Source organism: Euleptes europaea, chromosome 10 (genome assembly GCF_029931775.1).
Source record: "Euleptes europaea isolate rEulEur1 chromosome 10, rEulEur1.hap1, whole genome shotgun sequence".
NCBI lineage: Eukaryota > Metazoa > Chordata > Lepidosauria > Squamata > Sphaerodactylidae > Euleptes > Euleptes europaea.
Genome location: NC_079321.1, coordinates 51,512,664 through 51,532,976, shown reverse-complemented (window position 1 = coordinate 51,532,976; position 20,313 = coordinate 51,512,664). Strand labels below are relative to the sequence as shown.

Below are 20,313 nucleotides of genomic sequence, written 5' to 3'. Positions count from 1 at the left end.
AGCAGAAATTTGTCTTTATACTAGGTCAATTTCAGTTTCCCAGGTTTTAAAATTAGGTCTTAAAAAAAAAGAAGAAGAAAAGCTTAACTATAAGTACAGGTGTTCCCAAAAGGAAAGATGCTGGATGATAAAAAAGCAAACATAACGACGTTACAATACATCTGACAGATTAAAATCTGAAGGGATTGTGATATCAAATGAACACTAAGAGGAAGGCAGCCACAAGCAAGTCAGGTTTTTTTTAAAAAAAAATTAAGTTGTTTTGCCAATTTATATTTGAAAAAGGAGCAAGGGACTACTCCCCATTTACAAATGTAAAATGGAACAGTTTGGAACAAACGGAGCCCACTCACCCTAATGGGTGTTTTTTTTTTTTTTGCCCAATACAACAGAAAAAGGAGAGGCACAGATTTGCGAGGAGGGGGGAGCGTGGAAATAAGGAATCGGCCCTTCCACCGCGGAAAGGCTCCCCGCCGCGCGACCCAAGCAGGCCGCCCCCTTCCCCGCGCGAGCAGGCCTGCCCATCCCCACCTGCCGGCGGCCAGAGGGGGGGGGCGTCCCCTTTAAGAGCACCAGGGGCTCCCTCGCGGCCCCCCCGAGTCACCTGACTCCGGAGCAGCCCCAACCCCGCCAGGCCCACGGGAGGAGCGCGGAGCCAGAGAGGTGAGCGCGCGCGCGCCGGGCATCCTCGCGGCTGCGCCGGGGATTAGGCTGCCCGCCGGGCCGGATTAACGCTGGAAATAGCAGAGCTCCTGCGCAGCCCCCGGCCGCCTGGGGGGCCTCTCCCACCCCGCGCGCGCGCCTGGCACCGGAGGGACCCCCTGGGCGCGCCTTCCCGCGCGCTGGAGCTAGGTGGCCGGCGCGAGGAGGAGGAGGAGGAGGAGGGGGGGGCCTGGGCGCAGCTGCGAGCAGGCGGGGCCTCCTCGCGAGCAAGAGGCAGCAGCGCGCCAGAGCCGCCGGGAGGAGGAGGAGGGGGGGGGAAAGAGGCGCGGCAGCAGCGCCGGGAGGACGCGGACGCCCGGACAGGTCTGCCGCCGGCGCCTTCTGCCCGGGGAGGAGAGGGAAGGGCTTGGCTGAGCCTCAAGCCGAAGGGGCCAGAGGGGAGCGCAGACCCTTGCCTTAAAGGGGGAGGGGGGGAGGGAAGAGGATGGCATTGCAGAGGGAGGGGAGGGGAACGGGGCCCCGCGGGGTGGGCAGGGGGGGCTCAAGGGTGGGGTTCCCCATTGGGAACGAGCGGCCTGCGGTGCTTTTCAAGGGGGGGGGGGCAGGCATGGCAAGGGCATAACATGGCGCAAGGAGACGACGGTCTCCCGCTAGGGAAAGAGGGAGGCGAGCTGGGGAGGGCGGCAGATGCCGCCGCTGCAGCAGGAGCCGCCGCGGTGTTGGCGGCCGCGTCGTGGGGCCGGCCGGGTCCATTCATTCCTCACGCGCTCTCGGGGCTCGCTGCCTTCCACCGGGAAGGCCCGCGGTGGGGTGGGGGGGGGGCGCTTCTCTTCCACCTCCCCCCCCCAGTTTTAAATAAAGGGGGAGGAGAGAGGCGGCCTCCGGTTTGCAGCAACCGCCATCATATTGATCCGGGGACGCAGTTTGCAGGCGGGGAGGAGGAAGCGACGGGATCCCCCCCCCTCCAAGGATTCATGTATTATTCGTGCGTGCCTGCTTATCCCTTTCTCTTTGCCATGTCTGAAATTGCCCTGTTCTGGACAAGTTCTCGGTATTCTTGCAATGCAAATTACACTGTAAAAAAAAAAAAAGGTGAAGAATGGGGGAAAGGATGCGCTTGGAAACAGCCAGTATTTAGAAAAAAGGCAGTCCTCGGTTCATCCTCTGAGAGTGTTTTTCTCCCACCCGCCCCGCGATTGTTTTCTTCCCCCTTGCAGAAGTGGCAGCAGTCCTAGAATTAGTCGAAGATGTCGGGCCAGACGCTGACAGATCGCATCGCGGCTGCTCAGTACAGCGTTACAGGATCAGCTGTAGCTAGAGCTGTCTGCAAAGCAACCACACATGAAGTGATGGGGCCCAAGAAAAAACACCTGGACTGTAAGCATCTCTTTACATAAGTGATGAGCTAAGAAAGTTTCAAAGGGCTCAGGGTCCTTAGGCCGTCTGGGTAGTCTAATGCCTCATGTCATGAGGACAGTGAGAGGTGTTCAGGAAAATGAACTTTTTATTGTGTGTGGTGGTGGTGTGTTGATTTAGGGGAGGGATTGTGGCTCTGTGGTAGAGCATCTGCTTGGCATGCAGAAGGGCCCAGGTTCAATACCCAGCATCTCCAGTTAAAGGGACTAGGCAAGCAGGGGATGTGAAAGACCTCCGCCTGAGACCCTGGAGAGCCGCTTCCGGTCTGAGTAGACAATACTGACTTTGATGGACCAAGAGTCTGATTCAGTGTAAGGCAGCTTTACGTGTCATGTGTACATGTGACAGTTACTCCCCCCCTTACTTTGACCTTCAGACTTGGTTGTAGGACAGAAGAGTTTATATGATAAGAATTAGAAGGTCTGCCAATGCCCGGGAGCAATATGGTAGAGGAGTCAGCTATGCCTTGGTTACTGGTGTCTTGACACCACAGTAGATGAATGTTCATCTGACCATTGCCTACAGCATTGCAGAGAGACTGGCTTGGTTATGGATCTTGGAAATAGTGATACCTAATTTTAAACGGAGTCTTCCTTTTTGTTGATAGAAGAGGTAGAGAGCTGGAGATTAACAGTACATTCCTAAGGAGAGTTACTCCAGTCTAAGCCCATTCATTTCAATGGGCTTAGACTGGAGTAACTCTCCTTAGGAATGCACTGTAGAAGAGAGAGAGTTGCCCTACTCAATCGTCTCAATGCAACTGATTCACTAGTAGCTTTTTGGTTTTTTTCAGTATTTGAATGATGGAGAGAAACAGCAAATGGCATTTTTGTTGTGTTGTTGGGTGCATGGCTTTTGGAAATTGCTGCCATCCTTAATCTCTTGGCAGTTCAGATCTGGTTTTCATTCTGTGCCATGGTGGTGAAAATGGCTAGGCTAGTTCTACTTACATTTCCCATATACTGTAATCCTTTACACTCTTAGCAGCAAAGTGGAAATCAAAAATAGTACTACCAGAGGAAAAGAATTGTTCCAACTTCATCTTTGGCAACTTCAGTGTCTCCCAAAAGTCTTGGTGTTGATCACAGACAAGCCCCTATGATACCCTTGCAGTGGGGTGTGTGGTCAAGGGATGCCTTGATGCCATGGCGGAACCCAGTCCATGGTTCCTCATGTGCTGTCATTACAGAAGCATGTTCCCAGAGACAGCCCACAATACTTCCCCAGTCAGAACTTCAATTGACCCACTGATTGGGATGACAGCTACTGATATCTGTAGCCACAATTTCCCTCAGTCAGTGGTCAGAAAAACTGTGGTTGTGTTTGACAGTCCAAACACAGCCAGCAACTGCCTGCAGACAATGCTGTTGACAAGGACAGAGCCAGGATGAGGTACTGTATAAGGACAGATTACCAAGCTCTGGCCACTATGAATGGAATGGCAGAGTCCTAGATTGATCTATATCCTGGAGGAACCCTGTGTGAAGCTGTAAGCAGAGTGGAATGCATGCTCAGGGGGATACCGGAGATCCCAGGGAAAAAAACCTGAGATCTCTGGTGTCTCCTGAGCATGCATTCTTCTCTGCTTACAGTGTCACAGAGGGCCCCTCCTAGGCTATGGAGGATCATCCTAGGACCCTATTAACCTTTATTCCTAGCTACAGCTCACTAGAGAGTGGGCTGGAAAAAACTTGCACATTCATACCAAACTCAGAGCAGAGAGAGCCAATTAGAGTGTTGGTACATAGATGAATAGCTTCATTCAGATATTGGCCTGGCTGTGTAAGCTCAGGAACTGACTCATTTTGTTCAGACCTTTTAATTCCAGGTCTTCACCATGTCCATTTGGTTGCATGCTTGTGCCTGCTGACTCTGTCTACAGCACACCTTGTTGTCATTCTTTTCCCTGCCCTTTCACCATGTGGCAGGAATGGTTCTTGGCTTATTATCATACTACCAATAACCTGAGATGGGAAGTAATTGGGAGGACACTGAGCTGTTGGGATTTTACCCTTTCTTTGTTACGGTGGCAGAAGTTCTGCCCTAGTGGGTGGGATGATAAAGAACCCAGTCTACTGTAAGTCATGCATCATGAAAACATCTGAACAGTTCAGTTGGAGGATATTCCCTGCCTCCGAACCACCAGCAGAACAAAAACACAGCTGATAGTGTTGGCATTTATTGAACAGTATCATAGAATAAAATCATAGAGTTGGAATGGACCACCAGGGTTGTCTAGTCCAACCCCCTTCACAATGCAGGAAATTCACAACTACCTCCCCCACACACACCCAGTGACCCCTACTCCATGCCAAGAAGATGCCCAAGATGCCCTCCCTCTCATGAACTGCCTAAGGTCACAGAATCAGCATTGCTGACAGATGGCCATCTAGCCTCTGTTTAAAAACCTCCAGGGAAGGAGCACTTACCACCTCTCAAGAAAGTCTGTTCCACTGAGGAACCGCTCTAACTGTTAGAAAAATTTTCCTGATGTCAAGACAGAAAGTCTTTTGATATAATTTCAACCAGTTAGTTCTGGTCTGACCTTCTGGGGCAACAGAAAAAAACTCTGCACTGTCCTCCATATGACAGCCCTTCAAGTACTTGAAGATGGTTATGATATCCCTTCTCAGTCTTCTCCTCTTCAGGCTAAACATACCCAGCTCCTTCAACCTTTCCTCATAGGACTTGGTCTCCAGACCCCTCACCATCTTTGTTGCCCTCCTCTGGACACGTTCCAGCTTGTCTACATCCTTCTTAAATTGTGGTGCCCAAAACTGGACACAATACTCTAGGTGAGGTCTGAGCAGAGTAAAGTCAGTGGGTGATGTGACTTCTAGCATCATGGAAACATGGGGATTCCTGATAGACAATGCAATAACAGGTACCGTTTTCCCCACAGCTGTGTTCTTATGCTGGGTATTGCTGCATTTGTTGCTGTCATGTACTTCTAGGAGCACAGGAGCCCAGGGAAAGTGGATATCCCATAGGGTAGTAGATAGTTTGCCAGTATCCTTGCCTCTATGATCATTGAGTAGTTTTGAGAGAGGTTACTATAAATAAGGTACTTTTTCTATTCACTTTCAGCTGTGTCCATTGGTGATTTCCTGGATGTCAAGGTTTAAGCATTTACTGGTTGGGGAGGTGATTAACTGCTTATTGATTCCAGTTATTTGCACCCAGGGTAGATAAAAATCAATTTAAAAATAAATCGGATTTTAAAAATTTAAATTGGATTTTTTTTAAAAAAATCCTTTTTGAGGAAAAATCTATTTAAAGATAGTTTTCTATTTAAGATACATTATAGTTCCAAGGTTATTCATCATGAAATTAGGATTAATTATGTAGCATGAGGCTAAATATTCATGCAACGTTTTAAAGGTTTTGGTAAATGAATTCATTAATCAATTCACAATATCATACTCTTTTTGTAAGATTATTTTGGGCCATTTTTCTATCTAGAAGATATCACCAATGCTTGGTTTTTCAGTTCTCAAAACTGTGAATTTGTGTCTGTAGAGATAACACACCTCTTCTTCACAGCAAAAATGTTATGAAATAAGCATACAGAGTTTAAAAAGGACCTTAATCCCATCGTTCCTTTGCAAATCTATGTACACAGGATCAACCCCTTACCCGTTAAGTGCTAAATTTGAAGATGTTCAATGAATAGAAGATTGATTGGAGTAGAATAGATCTGCACAAGGAGCTAAGTGTGAGGAGGGAGGGGCAAGCAGTTAAAACAAAAGTGAAACCTTTTGAGTAGACTACTCCACAAGTCTTTATGATGAAATCCATGATTTAAATCTAGTCTTGTTGACTCGTGATTTAAATAAAATCCACCCTGTTTGCACCCCATTTTTTCAGGATTCACTTGAGACATGTAGTTGATGTTAAGACAGTTAGGGTTGCCAGGTTCCTCTTCACCACCGGCGGGTGGTTTTGGGGGCGGGGCCTGAGGAGAGAAGGGTTTGGGGAGGCGAGGGACTTCAATGTCATAGAGTCCAGTTGCCAAAGTGGCCATTTTCTCCAGGCGAACTGATCTTTATTGGCTGGAGATCAGTTGTAATAGCAGGAGATCTCCTGCTACTACCTGGAGGTTGGCAGCCCTAATGACAATATGGGTCCAGTATAGTGAGTTGCACTGTTCTCCAGTTACTGTTTGTTCTATTTCATGTGCCCTGGCACTGATCCTACAGGGAAGAATGAGTCATGAGTATTTAGCCAACAGCACCAAGAAGTGGAATGGTTGGTGTTTGCCAGCAATGTTGACTGTATTCCTCATACCTTTTCCCAGTCCAATCCTGATGTCTGTGGTGGAACTTATCTTGGACTGTGGCCAACAGGTATCTCCCCCACACCACAGTCTACATGGTGCACATGTACTCTATATCCTGGCTTTTACAGGCACTGCTGTACTCTGTTGTGAGGCAGTTGTTAAGCCAGCACGTTATATGTTTATATAGCAGACTGTCTGATTTCTCTTCATACCTTAAGGTGCTTAGGTGAGAAGAATGGTAGATGTTCAGGAATTGTATATATGGGTTTTCCTTCCCTGGGGAGACATTCCTTTGCCTTGCCCCTCAACTTAAGTTCCTGGATATCCATACGTATTTGGAGTCATCATCATGCAACAGAGTATCTGTAAGGGAAAAACAATCTCTAGCCTTCCTGCTTTATTGTTGGCCATAGGTATCTGGTTGCGTGGAGTGTTCTATTTGAGCAAAATGAGACAGTTCCTGAGCTTACACAGCCAGGCCAATACTTGAATGAAACTATTTATCTATGTACCAACCCTCTAATTGACTCTTTCTGCTCTGAGTTGGGTATGAATGTGCAGGTTTTTTTCCAGCCCATTCTCTAGAGAGCTGTAGCTAGGAATAAAGCTTGATAGAGTCCTAGGAGGGCCCCTGTGTGAAGCTGTGAGAGTACCATTCTGCACAAAGTTCCTGGTTGTGGGCTGTATACTCATGGCTCTGGGGACATAGAGACCAAGTGATGTAGCTCTATGCCTCCTATATATTGTTATACCTTGGTTTGTTTTATTGGTGCTGGGGGTTTTCGTTTGTTGTGTTTTAATGGTTTGGTTTTAGTAATTATAATCTGCCTTGGGCATATAAATTTTCTAAATAAATACAGACAATCTGGGTTTCCTTGCTGGGGCTTGTATAGTTGTGGTGCTTGGAACGTAAGAGTTCTGTTGGATCAGACCAATGGTCCATATAGGGCAGCATCTTGTTTCCCATTTTGGAAGGCTCCTTTTAAAGCCATGAAACCTAGAGACTGCCTCCCTATCCTGTGGCTGCTACTTGCACAAATTAATTATGCACTGTATGAAGTATTTCTTTTGTCTATCCGGAATCTACTGCTCATGGTGTCCCAAAGTCTTGAACACATGAAGCTGCCTTATCAGATCCTTGGTCCATCAAAGTCAGTATTGCCTACTCAGACTGGCAGCGGCTCTCCAGGGTCTCAGGAGGGGGTCTTTCACATCCCCTATTGCCTAATCCCTTTAACTGGAGATGCTGGGTATTGAACATGGGACCTTCTGCATGCCAAGCAGAGGCTCTACCACAGAGCCACATCCCCTCCCCTCTTACTGTTTTGAAGAGGGAAATAAAGTTCTGTATTCACTTTGTTTACATACTATGCATAATTTCCTAACTTCTCCTAATGCTAGCCTTTCATCAGAAGGAAAGCATTCAAACCTTTTTTGGTTGCCCTTTTATGTGCCTTTTTCATTTGCATAATAACCATTTTGATATATACATTCAAAATGCAGGCACATCATAGTTCTTTACAAGGGTATTGCTGTACTGGCTGCTTGTTGGCAATCCCTTTTTAAATAATTCCCAGCATAGAATTTGCCCCTTTCACTGGTGGTGCATGCAGAGTTGACATTTTCACCAAGCTGTCCACCATAACCCCAAGTTCTCTTTTCTGGTCAATCACGGCCAGATCCATCAGCCAGCTTTACCACTTCACTCACTCTCCTTGCTGATTCCAGGTCATTTATAATTAAACACATATACAGTAGTCCCTGTGGATCTCCACTGGGTTTTTCCCTCCATTGCAAGAACTGTCTATTTATTCCTATCTCCTTCTCGTTTAACCATTTTCCCAATCCACAAGAATGATATCCCTTACTAAGTTTATTAGCCCTTGGGCAAGTGACTTCATCAAACGCTTTTTGGAAGTTCAAGGATATAATATCTCCTGGTTCACCCATATCTACATGGTGGTTACCAGTCTCAGACTGTGAAAAGCCAAGACTTTACTAAATCTGTGCTGATTTTCCCCCTCAGTAGGTCTTGTTTCTCTGTATGCTTAATAATTCTAGCTTTAATTTCATCTAGTACTGTTAAAACCATGAGGGAGGCTTCTGAAACTGACATTTTCATACTTTGGTGGTTGTCGGAGCAAACTGATTCACTACTCTCCATTTTAGTTAAAGATTAATGCACTGTTGTATGCTGTACTGTGTGTATGTTGTGATGCCACAAACGTACTATTGCTGCTGCATGATTACCATGCAATGTGTGGGCAGAACCTTGGAAGTCTTCGGAGGATGTCTGATCATAATGTGTATTAGAGTGTGAAGCTTAGTTTCTTGTACAGTTTGCAACTTGCCCTATGATGGATTCTTGTTCCTGAACCCTTCTGCCCACCAAACATTCTCCTTTCCCTCAGTCCTCTCTGTAACCTTGTTTAAAAAAACAAACAAACCCAGATCTCATTTTCTGGAAGCATAATGTTTGTACAATAGTAAACTTTAGACTGTTGGGTATGTTGTATTACAAGTTATAGCCAGTAGAATTTATCATGAACTTGCTTCTGTCCTGTGAGATAGATATTCAACCTCCCCCACCCCCCGGACACAGAGTATGTTAGAAGAATGTGCTATGAGAGTGGGGGCTGAATTTATCTCCCTGCAGCATTTGTTTTTAGTATCTACAGCCAACCATTTAGCAGGATTAAAGCTTCTTAATGTACATCTATTGGAATGTGTGCAGTGGACCTAAGATAACTATTTCATTTTCATATATATTGTGGACTGCAAAAATTGGGCTTCTTAACTGAAGCGCTTTGAGGACCTGCTTTTCCTCAGAATATTCACAAAACTAGAGATATGTTACCGCTTGGTCTCTGTTCCAGCATCTCTAAATACAGATGCTTAACTAATCTTCATATAACAAATGCATGACAATTGTATATTCCTCTACTACAGTTATCTAGAAAATACAATTAGAACTATAATAACTATTTCTAATATTGCAAGTTCTCAAGTCCTGCATTTCAAGTTTTTTATATGCCTGGAAGGAATGGGGCAGAAGTTGTTCCGAGGATTCAGCCTTCTGTTTTGTATGCACCACTGTTTAAATGAAGAGGAAAGATTCCAGTACTCACTTGCTGGTGTAGGCATGGGTGGGTGTTTTCTGGAGGGTATATTAAGAGAAAAACTGCATGTTGGTAGAAGTTGTTAGGGAGGAGCAAAGAGTCTGAGTTGTAATTAGGGGTGCCAGTCTCCAGGTTGGGCCTGGAGATATGGAATTACAACTGATCTCTAGACTACAGAGGTCAGTTTCCTGGGAGGAAGTGGAAGCTTTGCAGGGTGTACTCTAGCTGAACAACCTACCCTCCCAAAAGCTCTACCCTCAAATCCCCAGGGATTTTCCAACCTGGAATTGTCAACCCTAGTTGTAATTAAGGGATGGGAGCAATACAAAATGCAGTGGTTTATTCAGAAATACTATGATTGCAGCAAGGAGAAAGGAGCAGATGAACAATCTGAACAATAATATTGGAATGTGATATCTTTGAATTCTAAATGTCTAACCAGCATCGAGCTTATCGGGGTATAGTAAACTGCTTGCAGAAAGTACTTCATGTTCCCCCTTGGCTTCACATTGCATCTTCTGTATTTCTAAAGTGAAAAGCGGCCAAATGTGGGACGTTAGCAAAGCATTGAAAAACTAGGATGAAAGGCAGAGATGTTTGAGTTTATTCAGCTTACACAAAATGCTACAAAAAACCAAGAGACACGAATAATTAAATGTGGTGTGTGGTCACTATCTTTTTGTCCTGCATTGTGCTTTTAGCCAGTTAATCTGAGCATTTTCCCCTCAGAAAATAACTCTGCTTATCTTAAACTCAAATATAGCTTATTTTAATTAGCTGTTTGTACTGGAGTTGCCAAGTAAATAACAAAATGAGCGTACGCATGATAGCAGACACACTAGTGGAACTTGTACACAAACTCTCCAGGGAGCCTTGCTTTCCTTGTGCAGTGGGAACACAAGAAAACAGTAAATAAGCCACTGAGACTAACATTGTATGAATGGCTTATTTTGAATGGCTTGTTTAGCTCCTGGGTTAATTAACATGCAAGGAACAGGGCTAATGGCAATACTGAATTCAAGTTGTTAGAAGGGTGTTGCAATCAATACGATTAGATCAGTTAGGCTTGAAAGGTAACTTTTGAATTGGTCACTGAGTCAGTACAGGTGGATGGTTGTACTGGTTCATACCTTATTTCAAAAACTGTTACCAAGTGTGGAAGAAAATGGTTGTCTGTGGTCTCCTTCCCCCCCCCCCCCCGGTAACCTGGGAGAAGGATCAATTTTGAAATAACTTAAGGCGTGAATAGTTAAAGAATAATGCAACCTAAAAACAGAATGAATCAGAAATGTACTGTATCCGAGGGGCAGGTGTGTTAGTTTGTTGCAGCAGAGCTGGAAGCCTTGTGGTACTTTGAAGATGATGGTTTTATTCTAACAAGCTTTGTGAACTAAATGCATGTGCTATGGTTGCCAACTCCAGGTTGGGAAATTCCTGGAGATCTGGGGGTGGAGCCTGAGGAAGGTGGGGTTTGTGGAGGAAAGAGACCTCAGTGGGGTATGATGCCATAGAGTCCACCTTCCAAAGCAGCTATTTTCTCCAGGGAAACTGATGTCTTCAATCTGGAAATTAGTAGTAATTCCAGGAGATCTCCAGGCTCTTCCTGGAAGTTGGCTATCCTATGAATCTGTACTTACAGATGTTGTATGTATGAACTAGTTTAGTAAAGCTATTGATATTATTTAAAATGTAAATAATGAAGAAAATTAGACACCGTTAACAATACCAGTAATTGGTGATAAAGTAAATTGCATTTCACCTTGTTACATCACATTCATAAATGAGAGACATCATCATTATTGAATGCCATAGACAGGGATTTTGCCACTGAAAGAGTCACATTTCACCTTGTACTTACGCATTTTGTGGTGTTTTGACCCTGTTTGCAACTTTTTCCCCTTCATTTTCTCTTGCTTTTATTTTATATGAATTCATAGTATGGACCTGCTGGATGTATATCTGCAAAAGTGGGCACCATCTATGACAAGTTATGCTAGAATGTTTTTTTAAAACCCTTATTTTTTAACAGTGTAACAGAATTCCAGCAAATTGTATGTTTAAGAAAATCAGACTGGGAAGAATTTGCCCTGCCCTAAACCTTGAGTACATTCAGCATAGTGATGCATACACTGGCCTATATCCAGGCAAACCTCCTGAAAAATGCTTGCATACAAATTGCATATGAACATTCATATGTACCCCTCACCCCTCTACTCAGTGCAATTTGAGAAGCGTCTTGCATGAGACTTGCTGGTGGCTAAAGGTATGTGTGTGGGGGGTGGGAAGGGACATCTTCCAAAAATAAAAAGGTACTGAATATGCATTTAAGTTCACCTTGAATCAAGTTGGAAATTTTGAAGCCGTATAGGGCTTTATATGTGCACTATTTTTGTATCATATCTCTACCACACCATTTTCAGGCACATCAAATATATCAGGTTGGCTCCCACAGATCCTTTCTGCTAGAAGGAGTACTTTCCTCTCACACAAGAGGTTCTTGCATTAGGGGAAAGCAGCAATTAGTGCTAAGGTCGCCAGTCTCTAGGTGGGTCCTAGAGAGCTCCCAGAATTACAACTCATCTCCAGACTATGGAGATTTGTTCCCCTGGAGAAAATAACTGCTTTGGGGGGAGCGGGGAGGGGTGGCTCTGTGGCATTATACCCTTTCTCCCCCCCCCCAACTTCAACAAATTTCCTAACCTAGAGTTGTTAGCTCTAATCAATACCTTCTGTTGTTGGGTTGCTAGATCCAGTTCATTGGGTTGGAGCCACTCAGCTTTCCCTCTTTGAGCACTATAAAATCTCTATGTTGATGAGGGGGTCATGTGACTTGCATGGGCAGAAACCATGTGGGATGGAGGCTGTAATAAGAAAGAATTAAGGGATAAAAAGTTAGCTGGATCCAACCCATTATGTTCATAGCGCGTAACATTTCATTGTGTGCATAACATTTCATTGTGTATGTGTAATCATTAATCTCTTGATTAATCCCTTGATCCCACTGCTTACTTCCCTCCATTGTGAGAACGGTTCATTTATTCCCACTGTTGGCTTGTAATGAGATGGGACTGTAGAGTCTGAGTGCTTGGTGGTGTCTAGTCTTTCCAAATTTGGCAGGTTAAGCTCTCTCTAGTCCCTGAGATTTAATGATAAAGAACTTGTAATTATTAATTCACACAGTGAGTTCCCTTGAACCGTATCAAATGGTTGGAGATGAATAATTTTTGTATGCAGATGCAGCATAGGGAGAGCCAAGACTTCAGATGGGATAATAAAGAGCCCAGTTTGTTTATTTACATCAGTCCAAAAGGAGGAGATCTGCAGCACCCACAGGCCAAACTCATTTGCAGTGCGGGCAGTTGGTGGGATGCAGAAGAGTCAGGCCTCCTCTGTTAGTGCATCACTGACTTTATAGGCAAGGCCACCCCTGCTCCAAGCCTAGAGTTCTTACAAGTGTACAACTCAGGGTTCTACTTGCCAAACCTTCATAATGCTCAAGGGAGGTTCACTGCTTCCTGCCCCTGCAGCCAATGGGCCTGTGGGTTGAGGATAATGGCATCCCTCAAGGGGTCCCTGTCCTAGGTCCATGAAGGCACTGAGGCCCCAGGCCTGGAATGAGGAATACTCTTTCATCCTCCAAATCACGCCTCAAGGGTGTTCATCTAAGCTGTATTGTGTACCCTTCAAGCAGTTGTTCCTGTGCTCCTACCACCACTATGGGATGCTGATGGTTTAAGCATCACCAAAAACCCATAGAATTCCCTTTACAAATGGTTGGAGATGAATAATCTTGGTGGTTCTTTCAGAGTCAGTCCAGAATCACTTTTGCTGTTTTCTTTCCTTCTTTTAATACTAAGACTGTAGATTTCTTTTGGTCAGAGAACCATTTGGAAAACTGTTCAACTTCCCCTGTTTCTTTGGAACTGCTTAAAAATACTTCATAGTGCACACTGTGACTGTGCAGCAGATTTACCTAGATAGTGGATAACACAGTCAGTTGAAATTACAGGTCAGATCAGTTTGCCACCATTAATGGTTAGCGCCTTCACATGATATGAGCCCCTTATCTATTATCGATGATCTGTAAGATGTTTTATACAATCATTACTTCCTGTAAAAGTGGCAGTCATGAAAAGGCTTCAAAATAACTGCAAAATGGCTTCCCAGATAGTGACATGATTTTCTGAAAATGACTTTTTCAGCCTAAAACTTGATTTTTCAGGTATTTGGTAAGAATCTTCATAGGTACTGTGTCAAGTTGTACAGGTAGACTTACATGTCTGAATGCTTGTTCTGTGAGAAGAAACTTAATGCATGTAGAATTATTTTCCTATATTTATTTCCTAAGCAATAGGGTTCTGCCTTATCTCATGAGGAAAAAAATTGAATATGAGCCCTTTCCAACTTGGAACCTGAAGTAGTACATTCCGGGAAAAGCGCCACCATTTTATTTCCCTAATACCTCAATAAAGACACGAGACCACAGTATGGGCCTAACTAGTTTATTCAAATTATCTGATTTACATCATCGATTAATTATGCTAATATTAATTGAGGGACGGCTGCGCCAGGCAACCTGTCCATGGCTGTCTCTTCTGGCAAGTCCACCCTTGCTCCAAACTTGGCCAGCAGCTACTGCTGTCCTTTTTTGTCATTGCCTGCACCTAGTGTGAAGGGAGGGGTCCCGTCTCATCCTTCTTCCCTGATGTGCCATAAAGTCACTACCAGTTCAGGAAGATGTGAAGGAACACCTTTGTTGCTGAGCAACAAGTCCCATCCTGCCATAAAGCCAGTGATGGTCTGTTCAGAACACACCTTCCATCACGCCTAATGGCTCAGGGCGCTTGCCTCTGATCCTTACGGATCAATGAGCCAAGCTAGTTATGGCCTAAACAGTCAAAGACCAGGCCTAACTAAGGTCTTAACACCACTAACCTGAACACCACGAAGCAGGTGAAAAAAGCCCCCCCCCCAGTAGCCAATCAGGGTAGAAGCCCCCAAAATTCCTGCTTGTCCCCTAACGGCAACCAACAAATCCTGTGATATTATAGGGAGGGTGGGTGAGTGTGTGGGGGGGGAGGGTCAACAGCAGGTAGCAGAAAGCTGCGTCACGAGGGAGAAGCAACAAGATATAGCTTCCCTCCTCTGCCTTCCTATTGGATGGCTGCATTTAGTTCACAGCAAAGTCAGGCCTCGTGTTTTATTCAAAGAGGGACTGGGGCAAATCAATCCCCCATTTACCAACTGGGCTTGCTGCTTTTGCTGGTTTTTGTAAGCTGGCTTTTCTGGCTGAAGCAGCATCTGAACTTGAGACTGTCTGGTTTAGAATTAATTCTCTTGAAGTCTTCTCTTCACTAATCGATATTAAAACCTTTGATCTTGTGAAGAATTAGATAAAAATGGTTTGAGAAATATTGTCGAAGGCTTTCACGGTCAGAGTTCATTGGTTCTTGTAGGTTATCTGGGCTGTGTGACCGTGGTCTTGGTATTTTCTTTCCTGACGTTTCGCCAGCAGCTGTGGCAGGCATCTTCAGAGGAGTAACACTGAAGGACAGTGTCTCTCCTCTGAAGATGCCTGCCACAGCTGCTGGCGAAACATCAGGAAAGAAAATACCAAGACCACGGTCACACAGCCCGGATAACCTACAAGAACCGGTTTGAGAAATATTGATGAAATATAGTTCTGTAGCCAGGTTATGGTTGTGTACTCTGGCTGGCTAGTTATCTAGCCCTTGGACTGTGGATTATGCACTCTCCAAGCATAACGTCTTTATGTAACCCTTGGGTCTTGCCTGAAATTACTTCATTGCCTGTTCAAGGATGCACTAATTGTCAGTAAAAAAGAACCTTTCATTATGGCTGTTAAATAGCTAATTTATTAGCCAAACTCTTCCAGAAAGAGGGAAGTTACCTTACTAAAAGCTTGTTATGTACACATCCAGTGTGTTAAATGTCCTGATTTTTAAAAATGGGATGAAAATAAATGCTAAAGCTATACTCGAAGGTAATGTTGTTCATGATTAAGTAACTGTTAGTGTAAATGTGCTAAACTGTTTCCAGTAACATAGTTAAGCAGATGTTAAAAAGCATATTTAAACTGACTAGACGGTTGAAGAGATCCTTCAGGCTGGTAAGCCAATAAGAAAATAGAAGTTCTTACAAAATTCAGATGGCATTTATGTTTACTTAGAGTACTCAAAGTGTCCAAGTAAATAGTTAATGTTTTGTGTTAAATACTGTAAGTTTATTTGTGCAAAAAAGACAAGAAAAAAGACTGTGAACAGAGAAGAGTCTTCTGAATCCCTGCAGAGTTCTGAGAATCCCCCCTTCCCTATTGCTACCTACCTGTGAGTGGTCAGAGAACCCTTGTAACATTTTGGCAGCTGAAATGTTATGTGCTTCCCTAGCTTAAAAACCCCCCACATAGAGTTCAGTGGTGCAAATCAACCAAATGTGTTTGGCAGTTTCCCCATTCTGCTTTGAGTGCTTCTCTGGGTGTTGCTTGCTAGTCTCTCCCAGTAACTGGTAAACCAACTGCTTTTCAGAATTCAGAACTCCATGCTATGGACAGCTCCTGCGTGGGTTCAGTCAAAGACGGCTGCCCGTTAAAGGCTGCATGGACTGCATAGCAAGCCGTGAGTGCAACTGTTAGAGAGCCTTTATTTAAACTTTGCCCCACAGCGTGATTATTGATGAAGATAGTAACTTGATCCAAATTAGTATAGATGGTATGCCTTTTCATATCCATTGGCCAAGGACATGTAGTGAAACAGGGTTTCTTCCTTTCTTTTTTTTTAAAGAGAGAACTAAAAGCTATCTGAAACTGCAGGTAAAAAAACCTCTTAATGTTTGAGCAAGATCTTTAATGGAGAATCAAATGGCAACAATAATGTCTGAGGCAATTACTTATTGATATAAATCAGAATATGTTAAAAAAAAATTCCACCTCAAACTACCATTCCACTTTTGCTGAGAGTATACCATTGTTCGGGCACACATCTTGTTCTGGAAGATTCTGCCATTATCTCAAACAGAAGTTTTTCACTCCAGCATAGGTAGTAGACAGTAAACTACCCAGTTCATCTCAGTGTACCCGTAGTTGATGAGATAAAGTACTTTACTGTAGCCTTAAACTGTTTGCAAGCCAACCCAGACACCTTTGGCTTTGCCTCATGCAACAAGTAGCCTTAAAGGATCAGGTTGCAGGTGATGTGAAAGACCTCTACCTGAGACCCTGAAAAGCTGCAGCCAATCAGAGTAGAGAATACAGACCTTGATAGACCAATGGCTTGATGCAGTATAGGGTGCTTCATGTATTCATGTGTATATCCTTATGCATTTCATGGTCATATGAAAATATTGCTATTCTCTTTCTATGTAACCCTAAAAACTAAGCCATTACATCATTGTCAAACAGCTGTTGTAGATATGCCATACAATTCTAAGGGTCTGGACCTAAAAAAACATCCATTATGTCTAACCTGCATATTAATCCTTAATAAAAATGGGATCAAACCGACACGAGAAAGTAGAAAGACTGAGAATGTTGATTGCAATCTTGCACAATTCCACACCTTGTACTCTTATGAATCTTAATGATGCTAGTTATCCTGTGATGTGTGATGTTTCATTCCCTTTCTTGTAACTTTTTTGTAAATTGTAGGGATATCTCACAATAATATCTTTTACCCCAAATTGCATTGAAAGGGAAACTGAAATTAGCATATTGAGTGAAAGTAACAAAATTATGTTTTCTTATGTTTTTTTCCCCCACCTGATCTCTTGTTCAGTACATCTACTGCTAAATGGAAATACTTAATGAAGGTTTTTTTTCCTCCTTTGGCAGCTGGTAGCTTGCTCAGTTCAACTCCTAATGTTTTTTTTTTTTTTAAATTCTGTGATCAATTTTGGGGTCTGTTTGACCCCATACCAAATTAGTAAAGTCCATGTTTTCTTTAGGCAAGGGTTAGCTATGTAAATTGTGTTTATGATGTGAAGAAGCATATATTTATAGCTTTGTTCTAATTGCAAATGCACCAAAGTCAAATAAACATAAACTGCAAACACACCAAAGTCAAATAAACATATCTTTGTCAGCAAAAAGGAGTAAACTAAAACTTGAAAGCCTAAATTATGAGCCCTATAGTATTCAAGACAGGGAATTGTGTTGCTACTTCCTACAGCAGTTTATTATTTATACATTTTATATTCTTCAGTCCTTGTAAGACACTTGATGAAACAGTTCCTGTTTAAAATAAATGAAATTCACATTGAAAAGCATGTTTAAAAAGGTAAACTCAGGACAAACAATTTAAATCAGCAGCAAGTATATAAGTCAGCATCAGTGTAAAAGGAAATTCATGTAAAAGAACTATCTCTTTAAAATAAATAGTATGTAGACCTCCACAATGTGAAAGAAGAAATAATACATTTAACAGTTACCATTAGGGATGTGCATTTGGATATATCCACTCTGAATATATATCCAAAAAATAACTTACTGGTATTTTCCAGATATATGCATGTCTCCAGATAGTATCTGGGATTTTTCAGGATACCGGGAAATGGGAGTAACAGGGAATATCAGGAGTCAGTGTTTTAAGGCTCCCAGGACTTTTTTCTTTAATTTTAATGTGTTTATGTGTCTTCCTGGGACTTGGTTGTGTTGGTCCTAGATTCTTCGGTTGTATATTGGCTGGATTCTCTGGTTTGACATTTGTTGGGCTTGCAACAACATTCCAATTCAGTTTGGCTTGGAGGATTCTCCAGTTTGACATTGACTTGGGTTGTAAATCTGTTGTGTTAGGCTTGTCATATTGTCCTGTGCTTCTGCCGGGATTCCCTGGTTTTTCATTGATTCTTTGGGTTTGTTGGTTCTGGAGTCTCCGCCCCACCCCAGGAAACAGTGGAGGATGGCTGGGGGCACCTTGTTCAGGGGCCCATAGAATTGGACCTCTTGGTCCAATTCACTTGAAACTTGGGGGTTATTTAATGGACAAGCACCAGCAGCTCTGCTACAATTTTGGTGCAAATTGCTAAAAAAAAACAGCCCCTCCAGCAGTCTGAAAAGATTCCCCATAGGAAATAATAGAGCTGGATATTACCAGACTTCTGGGGAAAACCTGGATCCAAATACCAAACCAGTATTTAAAACCCAGAAAACTGAGAATACCAAAAAAAAATTGCTCCCTGATATCCAGATCCAAAAAATAATGGCTAAATTTAATACCTTAGCCTTTGTACGTTTGTAAGGATGCTTACCAGGGTGGATAAAAATCAATGGTTTTTTTAAATCAAAAAATTTGAATTTTTCTAATTTAAATTGGATTTTTTGTTAAAATGCTTTTTGAGGAAAATCTATCTAAAGATCGTTTTCTATTTAAGATACATTATAGCCCAAAGGTTATTCATCATGAAATTAGGATTAGTTTTTATTATGTAGCATGAGGCTATATATTCATACAGTGTATAAATTTTGGGTAAATGAATTCCAGATATTGGGTTCTCTTAGAAACAAGTTTAAGATTTTTTTTTTAAATAAGAGATTTACTTAACAGGCAGTACAGCCATAATACTGCGTTAAGTATTGCTTATGGTCTTCAAATACAACTTCCCAGATTCCATCCCTGTGGTCAGTAATGAACCAGAGTTCCTGTGAGGGTCTTTCAGGCCTCCCCCGTCACTCCAAAGCCTCCCGAAAGCATGAATAAAAATATGAAGTATCTTCTTATCTTAATTTCCCCATCAACATGGAGTAGTGATTGTGTCAAATGAGTTTCCACCATGTTTGGTTCATTTTGACTTTATCTTCCCCTTGTACGGTTTCAAGAGATTACATTTTCCCCATTCGCATTAATTGGTGACTAACTGATTCTAACCCCAAATTAGCCTTCAAATTAAGACACGCACAGTGTGTTAATTTAACACACGCACTGGACACTTTTATTGTAGTAGTATGATATGACACAACTTCGGGGCAAAAGTGACATATTTTAATACCTGTTTGGGATCTATTGGAACAGTTAATAAGTTATGTGCCTTAGTATCCTGTATATTGACATATTCCATGTAGCTTTATTAAATGAGCTGTGTTAGCAATATATTATTAGAATTAGCCATATCCAACACAGCCTGCCTCTTCAAAGAAAAAGGAGAGGAAATTTTTATTTTTACAAAATGGTGGTCTTAAAGGCTAACCTCTTTTTATTATTTCACCCTTAAAACCCACAGCAGTTCATATGAAGAAATGTATGAAAAAATGAGGTGATGTATATGAATAGGCGGAGGTTAAATGATGTTTAGAGGGTTGGTTTTATTTGATTGACTGCTTGATGGTATGCCAATAAAGGTATTGAAATTTGTATATGAATACACATACTGCTCCACTGTTGTGCAGTATCCAGGTTTAGATTTTGTTTTTATTGGGTAGAGGAATGCCAGTAAGAGTCTGTACTCCAGCATCTCGTTTTGAGGGACAGAGGCCACATAGGTCATTAATGCCTTAAAACCCTAACCCTTACTAAACTGGGACAAATTAGCGGAACACTAGAAAAAAAAACAACTAACATTCCCCCCCCCCCCGTAGCATTGTTGAGAAGAAGAATAAATCATTTATGATTTCCCCACAAATAGAGGAGGATGGGGGAAGAGCATATCCAAATAGAAAGCTGAATAGTGATGAGCATTCTGCAGGGGTCAACAGAGGTAAACTCAAGCTATCCTTCAGAATTTAAAACTTTTAGATACTCTGGCAGCTGCTAGTGCTGTAGAGGCTTGAAAAATTCCCATAACTGTCTTTTCTGTCTTCTGTGCTACAGAGAAAGCAAGGGAGTGAAA

At 42.8% G+C, this 20,313-nt stretch overlaps 1 protein-coding gene across 1 annotated transcript in view; it reads left to right on the top strand.

The window, feature by feature from the left end:
• The first annotated feature begins 1,003 nt into the window (after positions 1–1,003).
• The window catches only part of SNAP91 (synaptosome associated protein 91), a 91,044-nt gene continuing 71,734 nt past the window's right edge, over positions 1,004–20,313 (top strand). The window contains exons 1-2 of the mRNA XM_056856070.1: positions 1,004–1,026; positions 1,881–2,040. Of these exons, the coding sequence (XP_056712048.1) occupies positions 1,911–2,040 (130 nt within the window). The 5' untranslated portion in view covers positions 1,004–1,026; positions 1,881–1,910. The remainder of the gene's footprint in view (positions 1,027–1,880; positions 2,041–20,313) is intronic.